The sequence below is a fragment of the Eretmochelys imbricata genome, chromosome 6 (genome assembly GCF_965152235.1).
Source record: "Eretmochelys imbricata isolate rEreImb1 chromosome 6, rEreImb1.hap1, whole genome shotgun sequence".
NCBI classification, from domain to species: domain Eukaryota; kingdom Metazoa; phylum Chordata; order Testudines; family Cheloniidae; genus Eretmochelys; species Eretmochelys imbricata.
The window spans coordinates 101782178-101801790 of record NC_135577.1 but is presented as its reverse complement, the minus strand read 5'-3'; the positions used below and the strand labels follow the sequence as shown (position 1 = coordinate 101801790).

Below are 19613 nucleotides of genomic sequence, written 5' to 3'. Positions count from 1 at the left end.
TCTTGTCCAGGATGTCCTCATGGACAAGTAAAAATTGAGTTGGAATATGGTAACCCTCATCTTTTGGATACATTTTTCCTCTTAATTATGAATTAGTATGGAGAACAAGCCATTTTTGTTACATATTATGAATAGTTAATGTCTCCTTCTTCCACCAAGCCAAGTCTGACTGTGCACATATCTTTACTACTAAGAAAAATAATTGACTGAGAAAATTTTATTTATTTCAAGGAATGTTTTGTGGATCCCCTATCTTGGTGCCTTTTTTCTTCTGCCCCATGCCCAGTTTATTTTTAGAGTGGCCTCTAAATTATGCTGGGGACAGTAGCAGAAGAAAAAAGGCCTCAGGCTCAGGTAGCCGTAAAGAGCTGATCTATACTACCCCAGTTCAGAAAGGTCCCTTACGTGCTGTTATGTCAGCTGGGCATCACTGGAGTACAGCTTGTTCTGGCTATATTCGTTCCATCCCTTCACTAGTCATACCTAAGGCTACGTTTTAGTCATGGGTATTTTTACTAAAAGTCATGGACAGGTCATGGGCAGTAAACAAAAATTTACGGCCTGTGACCTGCCCATGACTTGTACTATATACCCCTAATTAAAATGGTGCCTTAGGGGTACCGTAGGTGGTGGGGGTGGGGGGCAGGTGGCAGCGCGTGACCTGGGGCCCCTGCTGTTATTGGGGAGGGCGTCTGGCGGGGCTGGCAGGCTCTGGGCAGCTCTTTAAGGCAGCCAGCATGTCTCTGCGGCCCCTAGGTGGAGGTGTGGCCTGGGGGGCTCCATGCGCTGCCCCTACCCCAAGCACCAACTCTGCACCTTCCATTGGTTGGGAACCGTGGCCAATGGAAGCTGCGGGGGCAGTGCCTGCACTCAGAGGTGGTGCGCCTCCACCTAGGAACATGTTGCTGCTTCTGGGGAACCCCCCCAAGGTAAGCGCCACCCAGAGCCCTCACCTCCTCCTGCACCCCAACCCCCTGCCTCAGCCTTAGTCATGCCCCTATGCTGTGGCGGGGATCAGAAGTGGAGTGCTATAGACCAAAGGTGAGCCCTTAGCTCCCCTGGTAGGGCAGTTTTCTAGCTCCACCAGGAGTGGTATGCAGGGCTGGCATTTGATTCAGCATGATTGACTATACAGTGTATAAAGTCTTATATCTGATCTGTACAGATGCTTATGGCAGATTGTCAAAATAGAAATAAATTAATAATGGTTCCTTCAGCTAGTAAAACAGAAACCAGAAAATGTAACATGGGGGTCTTGCAATTGTGAGATGTTGGGCTTATGCTTTTAGAGTTTTTAGAGTGAAAAATATATTTTTATACAGTCTGCTCGAGCTGTGAAAGTCTTGAAGGAGTGTATACGTTTGAAACCAGATGATGCTACTATTCCACTCCTTGCTGCAAAGTTATGCATGGGATCTCTTCACTGGGTAAGTTTATATTAGCAGTCAGATCAGCAAGAACTGAGCATTTCAGAATGTGACAAATCCTTGGTTATGGACTTTGAAAATATGGTAGACACACTGACAGCACACAATAGAATATTGATTAAAATACAGCACAAATATTTTCTGTAGGATTGCAGTTGAACAGTACTGTTTATCAGTGTCTTTATATCTCCATCGTTTAAAAATATTCAGGAACAGTTATTGCCATTAAAGTCAACATTTAACAAAAGTTAGCACACCTTGATATCTGGTATTATAAGAAATAGCTAATGTATTTCAGACACTAAAGGGTGGTAACTGTTAAATTCTGACTTTTTAATAAATGACAACTACGTTAGCACAAAAAACTTTTTCACTTATATAGGAGCAGAATTTTTTGCATACAGATTTCAGAGATAAGTAATTATCTACACAGCACATCATTTGCTTTAATGGTTATATGGTTCAGAGATTAGTCACTTATGTTAGCTTTAAGAGTAAATAATTGGAGGGAGGAGTTGTGACAACATTAAATTTTATTAATTATTCAGACATCCCAAGATCAGAAGGTAAAATTTCCTCTTGATATGCAGTACATATACTGTGTGTGTATGTATATACATTGTTTTTCAAATGTATTAAACTTTTGCAAAATATAAAAATTTTGAGTTGTGCAAATAGGAAGTGAATGAATACTATATCAATATACAAAGATCAAAAACAAAAAACATTTTAGTTTATTAGTTTAGAAAGAAAAATTTAACAATTTGTGAGTATAATAAAGCAACATAAAAACCTGCTTTCGTTACAGTCCTTAACACCCCGCAAAAAACTAACACACACACACACACAAGAATTTCATAGTAACATTTCTGGTGAGGTTAGGTTTTGGAAAAACTCACTTTTTTTTATACAGCCTAAATTTGGGACCATATTTAACTTGAAAGTGTTATTTAATAGTAAAATATGTTATTAGATGCTCTTGAAACTGGTATCTCTCTACACAACACATTGATTTAATAAAATGAATAATTTAGCGTTCATTGTGGTTATTGTATGAGTTGCAAGGTGGGCCTGTAGCTTCCAGAGGAAATGGTTGGGAGGAAGAGGTGCAATTTTTGTAATAATTGTAGTTATATTTAATTTGTTTTGAATGTACAGTACCACAGAGGCGGGGCAGTGCTTTATAAATATCGCTTTTGTTTAGTTCAAGCAGAAATGAGAAAATGGTGCAGTAGCAGGGATATGACTTGTTAAGTTGCTGAAAACATAGTATTACTTGATTGCTAATAGTGGTCCAAGTCCTGTAAATTGCCCTGTATGGGTAAATCCTGCATGGAGCAGCTTGCTGTATTGGGCACGTAGGTTTTAGTTTCATTTCCAGTAAATTCATGTTGTTTTTCTTAGCAGTTTATAGTCTAACTACTTGACAACACAAAGCGTAAGAGAGGGAGTGGTGTATGAATGTGTAGACAGACCTTGATCTTACAAGGAGCTCTGCATTAGCAAATCCAAATCAATGGGTGTGCATGTGATGCAGAGATCTGTCTTGAGGAATCAGGGCCTTAGTTTCTGCATTTGTTTGTGTGCGTGTTTCACAGAGCAATAAGTCAGCAGGAAAACATTCTTTTTCTGTTTTAATTGGAAAATGTGACTGTAAGACAGTAAAGGTTGGCAGGTGGGATTCAGGGACAGGTATTGTATGTTTGTTTAACAGACTAAATTTCAAGTTCACTTGTATCCTATCAGTGCTAGTTCCCATTTCACCATAGAAATGCATGTCTCAGCTTTGTATAAGAGCTATATTCTTTGTTGTGAAGTTAAGAGGAAAACTAACAGGCGGAAAAGGGCAGGGTGTGCTTAAAGGAAGTGGTAATGGTTGAGATTATGTGGTAAACTGACCTAATGTATATTGCTTCCATAGTCTGTACACTTTCTAATTTTGGAGTCACTGTAACACAGATTTTGGCTTGCTTTATATTTACGGTTTTGTGTGTGGAGTTTTCAAAAGCAAAAATCTTCCAAAGACTTATGTTCTTCTTTTGTAATATTTGCAGTTGGAAGAAGCGGAAAGATTTGCCAAAACGGTTGTTGATGTTGGTGACAAAACATCGGAGTTCAAAGCAAAAGGCTTTCTAGCACTGGGACTAACTTACAGCCTGCAAGCCACTGATGGTAAGTAAAAAATACACGCATAGGGTGTGTCTACACTGCAGCTGGAGTGTGCTTCCCAGCGTGGGTAGACAGATGTGCTAGCTTTGCTCGAGCTAGCGCTGTAAAAATAGCAGAGTAGCAAAATAGCAGAGAAGGCAGCAGCTCCGGCTAGCCACCCGAGCACAAATCTGCCCAGACCCCCTTGGTATGCATTCAGACAGTTGGCCAAAGCTGCCACCTATGCTACTTTGGCTACAGTGCTAATTTTAGTGCACTAGCTCGAGCAAAGCTGGTGTGTGTCTGCCCATGTTGGGAAGCACGCTCCCACCTGCAGTTTAAACATACTCATAAAGTTAGAAAATACCAGTCATATCATAGAAAAACCTCAAACACACCAGCCTCTGAAAGAAAATGTGTTGTACGTTTTTTGTATCATTTTTGTTGTAATAGTCTGTGAATGTATTAATCTTTGTTCAATAAGCATGTGCAAGCAAATCTTTGACTCTTAAATATTGCTGATTAAATATATCCTTTTTTAGCTTCTTTGCGAGGGATGCAAGAGGTCCTGCAGAGAAAGGCTCTTCTTGCATTTCAGAGGTGAGTGGGTGTTAATCTTTTCATTTCATTCAGCTGTACATAGTGAAAAACCTTGTTATGTGGTTTTAAAAAAAGATATCTATGAAGATTATATAATGAGGATTTTACCTCTGGGAGTCTGGTTTCATGGGTACAGAACATATTGCATTAACATTCACTTCATCAGTTTCTACCAGGCAAATCCAAACAGATTCCTAAAGATTTACCCTGATTTCATTATTAAAGATATTTTTGGTGCCATCTACCAGAGAATGTTGTTTGCCTAACAGCCTTTTAAAGAAATATTCTCTCTTTCTGATGTGCTAAAGGGGGAGGGGGGGAGGAAATAGAGTCTTAAGGTCACTGTTGAATCCAGTAAAATCATTTTTGTAGTGATTGTCACTGATCAAAGTGTACACCAAGATTTTTGCAATTGTGTATGCAGTGTTTAGAGTGATATGTGATAATAGTTTCTTTGTGCATTTGAATAAACTGGGAGTTTATCATTGCAAAAGATGCTGGATTGCGAGATCCGGAGAATGAAGTCCTCTGTAACCACGGAACAGTTACAGCGCAGGCAATGACTATGCAAATCACACATGCGCACATCCCCAAATCTTGACCCGGGGACAGAACTATTTGGAAGAGAAATGGGGGAACAAAAAGGGGTCGGTTTGTACATGAATCAAAGATTATAAATATAGAAAGAAGTTTAAATGGTAGAAGTGCCACAGTGTCTACACTTGATTCTTGCTAATGTATGTACTCTTGCATAAGCCCGCTTGCATTATATAAAAGACAAAATGCTTTTGCAGTTTTTTTTCCTGTTAAATGTGTGGGTCACTGACTTATACTTGAATCACTTTTTACATGAACATGTAGGGTTTTGTTTAATATGGCAGCATTAGATTGGAGGAGAGTAGAGGAGAAATGGACATGTATGATACTATGATGGTATGACAGTTGTCATCTTGACTGACATACTGGAATTGAACCGTGGACCTTCAGAGCAAAAGCATGAACATCTATGGCTTGAGCTAAAGAGCCATGGCTCGCTATCTGAGGGCTGTAACAACTAATTTCCTATGTGGATCAGCACACAGGGAGACCTGTAGCACTCACTTATCAGTGAGTTACAACAGTTGTTGCAGTCTGTAACAGTCTTGAGACTCTTAAGCCCTTAGAACATTGAGGATTCATAAATTCTGTAGCCACAAGGGACGAATGTAATCATCTCATCTGACCTCCTGAATAACACAGGCCATAGACATTCTTCAGAATAATTTGTATGAACTAGAGTATATTTTTTAGGAAAACATCCAATTTTGATTTAAAAATTGTCAGTGAGGAAGACTCTACTGCTACCCTTTGTAAATAGTTCCAATTATTAATTACCCTCACTGTTAAAAATGTATCCCTTATTTGTAGTCTGAATTTGTCTAGCTTCAACTTACAGCCACTGGGTCTTTGTCTGCTAGATTGAAGATCCCATTATCAAATATTTATTGTTCTTCAAGCGATGGTCCCTATTGTATTCCATAGAGGGTTACACATGCACACCATGTGTCCTGATTCGAAGAATTTGAAAGTAGTACCCATTGGCCTGCTTACGCGCCCTGACCCGCCTTGGATGGTGGGGCAGGCTGACTGTGTCTCCAGTTTCTTCTTACCAGTGCATGGTATGAGTCGGAACCTTCAGTGTCCTTCTCTCTGATGTACTTCTAAAAATATAGCAGTAGATAGTTTTAGCAATTTTAACTTTAGTTTTATTTCCTGGTTTTAGTAACAGTTAGTTTAGAGTAGACTTCAGGGATTTTCCCCGTTCGTGCACCCCATAGTACCATGCAAGTACCGGGCTACCCTCAGAACTCCAGGCTTCAAATTCTGCAGCTCTTGCCATGATCCATCTCAGTCAGTGACAACGACCAATGCTGCCTCTGCTGCCTAGGAGAAGCTCACGTTGCAATTGGGTATAGTATTTGCCATGCCTTCCCCAGCTGCAACCGAGAATGCTGAGCACTTTGTCTCCGGAAGTATCTCGTGGAGATGACTGTGAGACGGCATCCAGACCATGCTGGAGAACCCCTAGTGTATATCGGCCTTATTCAACAAGGAGTGCGCCTCTTGCTGCTTCATCTGGCTTTGGTGCCAGCGGAACCACTCCCACAGACCCCATGATGGGGCCGAGTTGGGAGATTAGGAATTTCTAAAATCATGGGACTAAGTCTTCCTCCCAGTCCAAGAATCTGGACGTTCCTCCCACCAGCTGAGTCCAAGGGCACAGAGCACATTCCAAGTCCCACAGGCATGGGAAGAAGACCCATAAACAGTGGGATCCAGCGGTTCCAGGTGATGAACCCTTTTCCATACCAGAAAAGACCTCAGCGCCGGTACTAACAACTGGGAAAGAGAGTGTGTCCCTCACAACACGGAGATCTGGATCCACAGTTACATCCAAGAGTCTTCTCCATCAAGTCCCTCCACTTCCAGAGAAATCATATTCCCACCATGGGATGTGCCTGTGGTATGGGGTCTGTCACCCTCCTTGCATGTGCTATACACCATTCCATTGGCTCCAGTGTTACCACCTTTAGAACCGGAGTCTGTCTTTTCCTCTTCCAATGGTTTGGAACTGGGAGAAGAACCTCCTCTACCATACCACTCTTATGCACCATCACGGAGACCATCACGCTTTTGGGAACAGCTACCTTCTTATCCTCCCCAGAACCACTGGGGACCCCTGCAAGCTCTTGTTGATCTGGCTTATTGGCCATATTGGGGGCCCTGGACGCATTATTCTCCTTCAGACCCCACCCAGTCTGCGAGAGAGTTGCTGTCAAGGAGGCCCACGGATCCAACAGCAGAGGAAGAATATTATACCCTGGTCATAGTGGTTCCACCAGAGCTGGCTAGATTCCCATCCTCCAAGCGTCCAGATGAGCCTTTGACTGCATCATACCCTTCCCCACCAGATAACTTCAGATGATTCCAGTAGCTTTTACAGAGAGTTATGGGGGAACTTCAGATCCCATTGGAAGAGTTCAAGACTCCCAGGATAAGGTTCTGGACGTTCTTTGCATGTCGAGACCAGTGAGAATAGCACTACAAATCAATGAAGCCATACTGGAGCCAGCCAGGACAGTGTGGCACACCCCTGCCACATGTATGGGCAGCCCTAAAGGGGCAGAGAGATGCTACTATATCCTGGCCAAAGGATCAGAATTCCTCTTCTCCCACCCAGCTCCTAACTCATTGGTAGTTCAGGCTGCAGCAGAGAGGGCTAAGCACCAACATCCTTGATCTACACCTGCAAACATGAAAGGAAAGCAGCTAGATATTTTGGGGAGGAAAGTCTTTTCTTACAATTATCAAGCATTATTGGCCAAGTTTGATTTCCTGAATTACACTAAATAAGAAGAATTTGCTAAGACCCTCCCACAAAAGGATCATGTCAGTTTTCATGCCCCCATCAAGGAAGAGAAACTCATAAGCAGAACTGACCTTCAGTCTGCAATAGATGCAGCTGATACCTCTTCTAGAGCCATGGCTACAGCTATTGTGATATGTAGGGAGTCCTGGCTTCACGCTTTTGGGTTTTCCTAGGGAGGTCCAGAACACCGTTGAGGACTTCCCTTTTGACGAATCCCGTCTCTTCAACCAGAAGACAATGAGTCGTTGCATATACTGAAAGACCCCAGGCCTATCCTTTTGCTTGTTGGGCATCTACATTCCTACCTTGAAATGAAAGTTCCACTGTCCGTCGTCCACCCAATGGTACAGGTCTTCTCAATTCTATCATCAGAGACCTTATGAACCCCCATATAAATGACAAAAGATTCAGAGGTCTTACTTCCCTGGCCCCTCCTCTCCTCCCCCCCCCCCACAGGTTTCCGTGTCTCAGACCCAACTGCAAGCCAAGAGGTATTTTTGATGCAAGCCTGAGAGCCACCAACCACTCAGCCTAACGCTTTTCCATGCCTGGAGTGCAATAACAATGGACAAATGGGGGCTGAACGTCATCCATCATGGCTATATGATCGAGTTTGTAATACTACCTCCTCCAAAACCCCCATTCCCCTTCGGGGACCACTCTCACAACAATATCCTCACCCAAAAAGTAAACGCCTTATTACAATGGGGAGCGACAGAACGCATTCCTCTAGAATATCAAGGAACAGGGTTCTACTCAACTTAATTCATGAAAAAAGGTGGTTGGAGACCAATTCTCGATCTCTGCCACCCCAGTTGCTTCATCTGCAAACTCAAGTTTTGCATGGTTACGTTGGCAGTGATAATTCCATCCTTAGAGAATGGCATGTGGTTCAAAGCTCTCGTTATGAGGGAGGCTCACTTTCCACATTGATATTCACCCGCCCACAGACATTTTCTCAGATTTACAGTCAGCGCCAACCATTTCCAATACAGAGTACTTCGCTTTGGGATAGCGTTATGGTCTACTTGTTTTTTCCATACCTCAGTGACTGGCTCCTAGCTACCAGGTCCTGACAGGAAGTCCATGCCTAGACTTTTGTGTTACTCATCTCCCTGTCAGCATCAACTCTGGGAAGTCAATCCTCAACCCCATGCAATCACTGGATTTAATCGGGGGTAACATAAACTCAATCCTGGCATGAGCATACCTTCCCACTGACAAGTTTTAGTCAATAAATGTTGTCATAACTCGCATCACAAATAATCGTTCTGTACCAGCCAGGGATTATCTGTTGCATCTTGGCCACATGGCTTCGTGCACCTATGTGACCCCCTTCATGAGACTTCACCTCCACTGCCTTCAGACATAGTCCATCCATGTACTCACCATTCCATCATTCTGTGGACCTCATGCTGACAGTCCTGGCCATGGTACTGTCTGCCCTCCTATGGTGGACAAACCCACATCACATACATGTGGGAATCCCCTTTCTTCCCTCCTCCTCAGACAAAACTATCTTCACTGAAGCATCCCTCTTGGGCTCGGGAGCCCATATAGATGACCATAAGACACAAGGGTCATGGATACCTCGAGAATCCAGGATGCACATCCATATCCTGGAACTCCGAGCAGTAAGGAAAACATGTGAATACTTTATTTTGCTCATTCTCTCTGGAATCTCAATCTCTGGCATTGGTGCATCAGCCATCAGATCATCCTAACCGCAGTCTACCTTCCAGGGACACAGACTGTACTCACGGACTCACTCAGCAGACGCTTTGTGATCAACCACGAGTGGGAACTTCACGAGACAGTGCTACACACCACCTTCACACAGTGGGGGACCTCAGCTACATGCCTATTCGCTTCTGAGACAAACAGCAATGCGCCTCGGCTTCCACTCCCAGGACAATGTTCTCCTACTTTCCTGGTTGGACCAACTCAACTATGCCTTTTCTCCACTATTGCTCCTGCTTCGCGTGCTTCACAAGATCCGACAAGACAAAATGACTGTCTTCTCATCGCCCCCTTCTGGCCCAGACAGTTCTGGTTTCCCAATCTCCTGCACATGTCATCCACCCACCAATTCCCATCCTGAACTTTCCCAATCCTCTGACCCATTACAGTGGCAAGATCAAGCATTCCAATTCACATATACTACACCTCAGGGCTTGGTATTTGGATGAGAATCTAGTCTAGAGCAGACATGCTCCTTTGCTATACAAGACATTCTCTCTAACAGTAGGAAGGATTTCACTAGACAATGTTACCGGCCTAAGGGGAGATGTTTTTTGTCTTGGGCACAACATAAAGAGGTTTTACCAGAAGCAGCAGGAATTCCCCTCATCCTAGACTACATTTTATCTTTAGTCATTGGGTCTCACCCTCAGTGCTTTTGAGAGTCCACCTGGTGGCAATTAGCACTTTCCTTCTACCTGTGGAAGGTTACTCTGTTCTTCTTCGAGTAGTGTCCCTACTGTGAGTGCTCCACTGTAGGTGCACTTACATCCCTATACTGCTGATTGGAGAATTTTGGTAGCAGTATCCATTCGGCCCACACATGCGCTGTCCCCACTTGCCCCACCACAAGGCTAACCAGCGCGCTGGGGTGAACCCCCCTCGGTTCCTTCTCAACCGCCCCTGGCTGGAGAGGGGCCGTTAGCAGTCCATTTGTGATCATTATCTTTGGTCTTTATTTGTATTTTTAGTAGCTAGTTAATCTCCTTCTTTCTTAATTGTAGTTTTTCTTTATTTTCTCTTTAAAAACAAAACACCAAAAACTTAATTTTCTTCTTTGAGTGATTGCTCATGTGCATTCCACAATAGGTGTGCGTGCTTACCACGTTCACTGGTGCCGGAAATGTTTCCCTTAGCAGTACCTGTAGGGGTGTGCCCCTAGCAACCCCTGGAGTGGAGCTGCTATGGCACAGTATAAGGGGCACTGTGCGCTCCCCCCACCCTCAGTTCCTTCTTCCCTCCAGTGAAGGTGCTTCGGAACTGCTCTGCTCCAGCTCTGCTTTAGCTTCCCTGTTTGGACTTCATTTAGTTCGTAGTTAGTTAGTACCTGTAGTTTAAAAAAGAAAAAAGGAAAAAAGCAGAATAGTTAGAATAGATAAGTGCACCTGGGTCAGGGCATGCCCTGTGCCCCGAGCTTTTAAGTCGTGCGACACTTGTAAAAGTCCTATGCCTGTGAGTGATCCGCACACTGACTGTTTACGCTGTCTGGGGGAACCCAGCTCAGCTTCCCTCCACTGGTGGTACACCCTGGGGAGCATGCTCCAAGGGGTCCTGTTCAGGGGCTGGCTTCCGACTTTAGAGTTGGTGTCTCATGTGTTGGACTTGGGGTGGGGAGCCCATATGGGAAACCTCCAGACCCCAGGTCTGTGGTCCACACAGGAACTAGACCTGCACATAAATGTCAAAGAGCTTAGGGCAGTCCGTCTAGCCTCTGTGGCCTTTCGCGCGTGCCTAGCAGGCAGGGTAGTCAGGTTTCTCACAGACAACACGGCCTCAATGTTCTCCATCAACTGGCGAGGCAAGGCCCATTCCTCAGCCCTCTGCCAGGAAACCCTCAGGCTGTGGGACTTCTGAATAGCCCACAATTTCAACTTGGAAGCCCACCACTTACCGGACGTCCAAAACTCTCAGGCGGGTCAGCTGAGCCGGAACTTCTCCTCTCAGCACGAATGGTCTCTGTGTTGCTGGCACCCAGTGCCGAAAGGCAAAACAACAGCAGGGGTTTGTTACCCGGTGTGCTTCACTGAATAATCACAACAGGGTGGAGAAGCAGAAAAGTTTATTTGCAGCTGCAAACAAGGTACAGGGAGAATAGAATCTCAAATCCTGCACACCAAAGCAGGTCATTACACACACTTCTATATTCTTTAATGCTACTGCACTACACATGAGCCAATTTAAACTTTGCACAAATACTCTGCCTTCCTTATATGGGTTACAACAATGTTTATTTCCTGCAACCTCTAACAAGCATTCCTAGCAACTTAAACAACCAGCACATTCTGTCTGTCCTTGTAGCTATCTCCTATTATCTTTAACTTGGCGTCAGCAAACCTTACACTATAAGGCATTATCTGCGGCTGCAACATTTTTTTAAAAGCAAAAGAGCTTACTCAAACCAGCCAGGCCTTAATTCTATTAAGGGGGGTTGAGAAGAAGCCCTTAGGCTTTCAGCAGGGAGACCTCCTCGACCCTTATGGCCTTCCATCCCCTCGACTTAACTAGTGGCCATGCCCTGGGGTTTCCAACAGCTGCACCCAAAGGTAGTGCAGAGGATTTTCCAAACATGGGGCACTCCCCAAGTGGACCTCTTCGCGACCAGGCAGAACTGCTGGTGTCCTTGTTTCTGCTCCAGGGGAGGACTGGGCACAGGCGCAGTTTCCGTCCTGGTCGGGTCAGCTTTTATATGCTTTTCCCCTGATTCCACTGATAGGCAAGGTCCTGGAAAAGATCAAGATGGACAGGGCTTGCATCCTTCGGATCACCCCAGCGTGGCCCAGACAGCACTGGTACGGGACTCTCACAAGCCTAGCAATCGCTCCCCATCCCCTTGTGGCCATTGCCAATCCGCCTGGACCTTCTCTCTCAGGACCAAGGTCACCTCCTCCACCCCAACCTAGCAGCCCTCCACCTCATGGCGTGGTTGCTCAATGGTTAGGCCAAGATGAGAGGGCATGCTCAGAGGGAGTCCAGCGTGTTCTCCTGGAGAGCAGGAGGCCCTCCACGCATCAGACCTACCTGGCAAAATGGTCTTGGTTTTCCCGGTGGGCTGCTGATTGGGGCGTCTCGTCAGTGGCTTACCCGCTCCAGCTTATCCTGGATTACCACCTTCATCGCAGAGCCCAGGGCTTAGCACCCTCATCTGTCAAAGTGCGTCTGACAGCATATCGGCCCTCCACCCACCAGTTCAGAGTCACACGATATTCTCTCGTGCCATGACCAGTCGATTCCTTAAGGCTTGGATCGCCTTTTTCCTTATATTAGACCCCCAGTGGGACCTGAACTTGGTGCTGGCCAGGCTAACAGGACCTCCATTTGAGCCGTTTGCTACATGCTCCTGGTCCTACCTCTCATGGAAAGTGGCCTTTCTTGTGACAATTATCTCTGCTAGGAGGGTCTGGGAGCTTCGGGCCCTGACCTCTGAACCCCCATGCACAGTTTTCCATAAGAATAAGGTCCAGCTCCGCCCACACCCTTTGTTCCTCCCTAAGGTGGTCTCTGCCTATCATATGGGCCAGGACATTTTCTTGCTGGTCCTCTGTCCCAAGCCCCAAACGTCTGGTGAGGAGCGCCGCCTCCACATGCTAGATGTGAGATGGGCTCTGGCCTTTTACCTGGAACATACAAAATCGTTCAGGAAGTCTTTGCAACTGTTCATTGCCATGGCTGAACGCATGAAAGGTCAGCCGGTCTCCACCCAGCGGCTCTCCAGCTGGATCACTTCATGTATCCGGACTTGTTACGACCCGGCGGGAGTTCTCCCGCCGCCAGTTGTGAGGGCGCACTCGACAAGGGCGCAAGCCTCATCGGCTGCCTTTCTGGGTCACATCCCTATTCAGGACATTTGTAGGGCTGCCACATGGTCATCAGTCCACATGTTCACCTCACATTATGCTATCGTCTCCCAAACAAGGGAGGATGCTGGGTTCCTCAGGGCAGTGCTCTGTCCCAAGTGTCTGTGAACTCCTACCCACCTCCAGCAGGTATAGCTTGGAATCACCTATTGTGGAATGCACATGAGCAATCACTCAAAGAAGAAAGACAGTTACCTTTTCAGTAACTGGTGTTCTTCGAGATGTGTTGCTCATGTCTATTCCACATCCCACCCTTCTCCCCCTCTGTCAGAGTTGTCTGGCAAGAAGGAACTGAGGGTGGGGGGAGCGCGCAGCGCCCCTTATACCGCGCCATAGCAGCGCCTCTCCAGGGGTCGCTAGGGGCGCTTCCCTACGGATACTGCTAACAGAAAAACTTCCAGCACTGGTGCACGTGGTGAGCACACTCACACCTATTGTGGAATAAACATGAGCAACACATCTCAAAGAACACCAGTTACAGAAAAGGTAGCTGTCTTTTCCCCTTTTGTCAGGGACCCCTTTCCTCAGCAGGGTATGCCCAGCTCACTGGGCTTCAAGAAATGCCTCTTGTAACGAGGCCATCCCTGTGGCAGATAAACATTGTTGCTGCATGTGCTGCCTCAGGGAAGGCCACATTCCTGAGAAATGTGGTCTCTGTCAACAGCTTAAACCCAGGTCACGGAAGGACAGGGAGCTGTGACAGGATGTACTTGTCCAACACTGATCAAGAAGTGTTGACCCCACACTCTGGGCAGAGGAGGCCCTGCCCCCTTGCCCTTGCTGGCCAGGCTCCAACTGGAACACCAGTGTAAAAGGAAGCAACTCAGCTCAGTCTGGGCTGATGCTGAGGAGGAATGACGGACCTTGCAGCTCCAGCCTGGAAGCCCCAGTCCCCGGAAGCCCAAGGTGCTGAGACACAGGAGGAGTCCCAGGTACATGCTGACGCCAAAGGGAGGTCGGAGCTGTTGGGAGCTGCACAGGCCAAGGAACCCAGAGACCCTGAAGACACCCGGACCACTGTATCAGGAGACAGGGTAGAAAGTAGCCCAGGGGGCACTAGCTATTGTGCTTGGTAGTGTCAGCGAGTTTCGGTCAGATCCCTGCTGACTCTTCAATCAGATCTCTGCACTTGTCACTGCCAGGACTTTGGCCTGGGATCCAGTGGAGTACAGAGAGCCCAGGTCCCCTTACCCTGGCCGCCACCAACCCCTAGGTGGCGGCCCACTTCCTGAGCTGGTCACGACATCTCTCAGCCATGCAAAGGAGAACAGCTTTATTGACTCTGGCCACTAGGCCGCACACCCTGTGGAGGAGGGCACGCAGGTTGACTCTGGCCACTGGACTATTCTGCCCTGAGGGAAAGGGCAGCCTTGTTGACTTGCGTTGTGAGGCCCTACTGCCCCTAGGGAAAGGGCACACATATTGACTTTGGCCACCAGTCCACCTAGCCCTATGAGGAAGGGTGACTGGATAGACTTTGGCCATTAGGCAATACTGCCCTGAGGATAAGGACGGTCAGCGGACTTAACCACGGGGCTACAACACCCTTGCCCCAAAGGGAGACGGGGTGCACTTGCCCCCGTGACAGGAACTGAGATGGAAAATCATCCTGATGCAGGCAGCCCTTCAGCCTTCCCCAGATCTGCGCCAAGAATCACTGAGAAGGCACAAATCTTCCCCACAGCCCTCAACATTCAGGGACTATGAAATGAAGAAAACCGCCTCGAACCTCTCTTGTAAAGCGTCGTAAAAAAGAGCTGTGAGTCCCCAGAATGAGCCCTGAGCTAGCAGAAAAAGATTGCCAGCATGCTTAGTATCGTCAGTCCTGAGACAGTCCAAGCACAATAAATATACCTCATGAGGGTCTGGAATGGCAGGTACCATGTTGTGCCTAAAAACCTGGTGGGCACAGGGATCGAGCCAATGGTACCAGTGGATAAGGACAGGAGCAGGGAGCGCAGTGTTAAGAAGATGCTGTTGGTTTGAGCTTTACTTTTGGCACCGTCAACTGTGAGCCACGCAGGACTGGAGTGCTCGGTACAGGCAAAATCCGAGACTCCCTCTGTACTGGCATTGGCACTGGGTTGGTCGGCGCAACAGAAGTTGTTGCACTCAAGAGAACTCAAGGTATCTGATATACCAGAGTCTTCCCTTCTCGGCACTAGGGCTCTGCTACTGAGTCGTCTCCAGTCACGGTGCCTTGCCATGCAATTTCATTTTCTAGTGGTGACTTAGACAGTGAGCCAGAGGAGGTCATCTCTCACCACTCCTCTCATGCTCCCTATGGTGCCTGTTATCAAGGGGCTCCTCAATCATACCCTCAGCCTGCTCCTCCACCACCATGATACAGCCAGCCATTGATACCACCATGGGGATCTATCCCACCACCCCAGTGGCCCACTGGGATCCTTGGGTAACATATAGACCTCACACCTCTTGGGCTTCCAGCTTGACTCACCATGAAGTCCCTGAGACATTCTCCCTTGGCCACAGCATCCAGAACTGCCGAACCTCCAGAGGAGATCTTTGGAGGAACAGGAGGGTGGATTCGAGGAGGAAGTTACATTGAGAATCAACATCTCTTCCTCCTCTTCAGGCATGGGAGTGATGCCCCCTCCACCTTCCTTACCTGACAATTTCTGGCTTTTCCAGCATTTGGCTAAGAGGGTAGCAGACACCCTACAGATACACCTGGAGGAGGTAAAAGACACCCATCACAAACTCCTTGATATCTTACACTCGTTCTCGTTCTTCAGAATAGTCTTCCCCATCAAGGAGGCCCTTCTGGACCCATCCAAGTTATGGCAAACCCCAGCATCGGTGATGCCTACTTACAAATGGTCTAATTAAAAAATACTACATCCCAGCTAGGCAGACGGAATTCCTTTTTCTCCCCCTCCCCTTAATTCTATTGTTGTGGATGCAGTAAATTCCCATGGCCACCAGCACCAAATGAGATCCCCTATGATACGGATTGGAAACACCTGGAGCTCTTTGGGAGCTCCTCAGCCACACTGCAATTTAGAATTGCAAATTATCAAACATTAACAGCAAAATATGACTATGTCAATTATACAAAGCTCAACACTTTTATTGATCAGCTCGCAGAGTCATACCATGACCAGTTCTGGGCTATTATCCATGAGGGAAAACTAGTGACCAAAACAGCGCTCCAGTCAGCACTCGATGCAGCTGACACAGCAGCCTAGTCCATCTCTACTGCAGTGGTTATGCAATGAGCCTTTTGGTTACACCTATCTGGCTTCCCTAAGGAAGTGCAGATAACTGTAGAAGACCTTCCCTTCGAAGGCACCAAATTGTTTGCTAAAAAGACTGACTCATCCTTCTGGACCATTAAAGATTCCAGGGCTACTCTCTGCTTATTAGGGATCTGTACTTCCAGACAAAAGAGAAAGTTTAGTCAGCAACCTCAACATAAATACCGTACTTCACAGTTCCCAACCCAGCGTTTCTAGAAGCCTCAGAGAACGAAATCCAGATTCTTCAGACATAAGCCATCAGTCCTGCTGCCTTTCATGTCGCAACCATCTACCTCAAAACATCAGTTTTGTTGTGTTGGTCGAGGGGTCGACTGACCAATCTCCTCAACTCCTCCAGCTGACCAATCCATCGCAACCATTTGGTTACCAGCTTGCCCCATTCCACAGCACCTGGGAATGGATAACATTAAGACCCATGGGTCCTGGAAGTCATCTGCAATGTGTACTCCATTCACTTTACCGCCCTCCCCAAACACCCTTCCCCCATCCCTCTTCAGGAACCCTTCTCATGAGAGTTTACTACAATAAGAAATAGATCTCTTCTGGGTAGGAGCCGTAGACCCAGTACCTCAACATCTGCTAGGGGGCAAATGTTTTTAGTCTCATTATTTCCTGATACCCAAGAAGAAGGGAGGTTGGAGACCCGTGCTGAACCTCATGGCTCTGAACAAATTTGTCAAAGCTCAGAAATTCAGGATGGTCACACTAGCAGCGATTATTTCATCTGTGGAACGGGGAGATTGGCTTTCGGTGCTTAACCTGCAGATTGCCTATTTCCACATATCTATCCTACCTTCACACAGACGATTTCTCAGATTTACCCTGGGCCAGGACCACTCTCAATACAAAGTACTCCCCTTTGGCTTCTCATCAGCTCAGAGAGTATTTTCCAAGCTCCTCTCTATAGTGGCACCTTACCTATGCTCACAGGGGATCATGATTTACCCCTCCCTGGATGATTATTTCCTATGAGGCCACTCCTTCAACAAGGCCTGCTGGGTTACCAAAACTGCAGTAGACTTATTCTCGGAACTGGGTCTACAGATCAACATCCAAAAATCAACCTTCACCCCTGTACAGCACTTAGAATTCATAGGAGTCGGCCTCATTACAGGCCAGAGCGCTCTGCCTCAGTACAGGTTCCGCACCTTGGCCACACTCAAAGAGACACTACAAAACTGCCCTCAAATATCAGCAAGACACTGCCTCTAAATCCTGGGGGCTATGGCGGCAGGCACAGCAGTGATACCTCATGCCAGACTTCATTTGCAGTGCCTCCAGATATGGTTCAACAGAGACAGATTAGACAAACCTCTGTCACTACAAACCAAGGTCAAAAATTCCCTGGACTGGTGGAAAAATCCAGCCAGTGTTTGCAAGGGGATCCCCCTTTTCGCAAACTTCCCTGTCATTACTTCTCACCACCGACACATCCCTCATAGGATGGGGTGCACATTTAAACTTTACAACACAAGGCAAATAGTCATCCACGGAAATGTCCCTTCACATCAACCTCCTCAGGGCGATCAGGAATGCCTGCGTCCATTTTCTCCCACTGATCAAGGAAACACAAGTGTTTCAACAGACAACATACCATGTATGTACTACATAAATCGGCAGGGTCACTCTTCCTTTGCACAGAAGCACTAAAGTTGTGGAACTGGTGAATTTCCCGCAACATCACATTATCAGCAACCTACTTTCCTGGAGTACAAAACTTGATAGCGGACAGTCTGAGTCACAAATTCCCACATGACCGCAAGTGGGAGATTAACCAAGCAGTGCTTCACGACCTACTCAGGCCGTGGGGGACACCGACCACAGGCCTGTTCGCCACTTACCTGAACAAGAAATGTCCATGCTGCTGCTCCAGGCTAGGTACAGGGCAACACTCCTTGGGCGACGCTCTCCTTCTGTGGTGGAACAGGGACCTTCTCTATTCCTTTCCCCTGTTCCCCTACTGTTGAAAGTCCAGTTAAAGATAAAAAGAGGGAGAGCAAATGTCATGCTGATTCCTCCTACATGGCTGAGACATACTTGGTACCCTTACCTGAAACAACTGGCAATGTGCCTCTGAGAAGGTACAGGAAGGGTTACTGTACAGTAGAAAATCCACTCCACTACTTCCCTGCAAAAGTGGTCCAGGTTTGGTGTAATTCCCAACAAATCTCCCTGACATCCGCTATTCTCCCAATGGCCCAAAACTATGTACTAGCTCTCTCAAAATAAATAAATAAATAAAATATATCTGGGCTATTACTCAGTTCACTCAAACTTCACCTAGAAGCTATAGTGACATTCCATCAACAAGAAGAGGGATAGTCAGTGCTCTCACATCCAACCACAAAATGATTCTTCGCAGGAATATTAAACCTTTTTCCCAAACCCAGACATCCAATCCCAAAATGGGACCTAAACCTCATGCTAAAAAGCCTGACTAGACGTCCCTTTGAACCCATTGCCACTTGTTCGCTCATATACCTGTCGATGAAGACAGCCTTCCTGGTGGCGATCACCTCAGCAAGAGAGATCTACGGGTTCAGTGATATTGGCCAGAGACTCTCCAGATGAGTCTCGAACTGTATTAAACAATGCTGTTAGGTTCGCAATAGAACACCTCCATTCAGTATTCGAACTCACTCCACGAGGTTGGTTTCCTCCTCCGTTTTCTTCCTCAACAATGTCCCTATCTGTGAAATCTGTAGATTGGCAACCTGGGCACGTGCGCATACCTTTGCAGCTCATTATCTGATTACCAGAGACTCCGTTTCCAGTGCCATCTTCAGAGATGCGGTCAGTCTGCCCTGCCCTTTATTACCTCACATGGAAGCCTGAGGCGAGTCAGAGTGCATGCTCAGACCAGTGGACACTACTTTTAAATTCTCTCACTCAGGCACACGGTGCACATGCGTAACCCTCAGTGGAATACAGAGGACCACACATCTCAAAGAACCTTAAGTTACAGGTGAGTAATCTCCTCTTCCCCATGTAGGTTCTTACAGACTGTGATCAAGTCACCGAGTAACCTTCTCTATCTTAAATTAAATAGATTGAGCTTCTTCAACCTTTTTTTAGTACATCATTTCTCCTGTCACCCATTCCCAATGTGCACTTTCCACTTCCTGGTCCCTCCCTGGGTTCCACCTCCGCAAAG

At 46.6% G+C, this 19613-nt stretch overlaps 1 protein-coding gene across 3 annotated transcripts in view; it reads left to right on the top strand.

The window, feature by feature from the left end:
• Positions 1 to 19613, top strand: part of TTC7B (tetratricopeptide repeat domain 7B) — a 309423-nt gene that overhangs the window by 157486 nt on the left and 132324 nt on the right. For all 3 annotated transcript variants that reach the window (XM_077819262.1, XM_077819261.1, XM_077819260.1), the window contains 3 exons: positions 1323 to 1427; positions 3482 to 3599; positions 4118 to 4175. In XM_077819262.1, coding sequence (XP_077675388.1) covers positions 1323 to 1427; positions 3482 to 3599; positions 4118 to 4175 — 281 coding nt within the window. The remainder of the gene's footprint in view (positions 1 to 1322; positions 1428 to 3481; positions 3600 to 4117; positions 4176 to 19613) is intronic.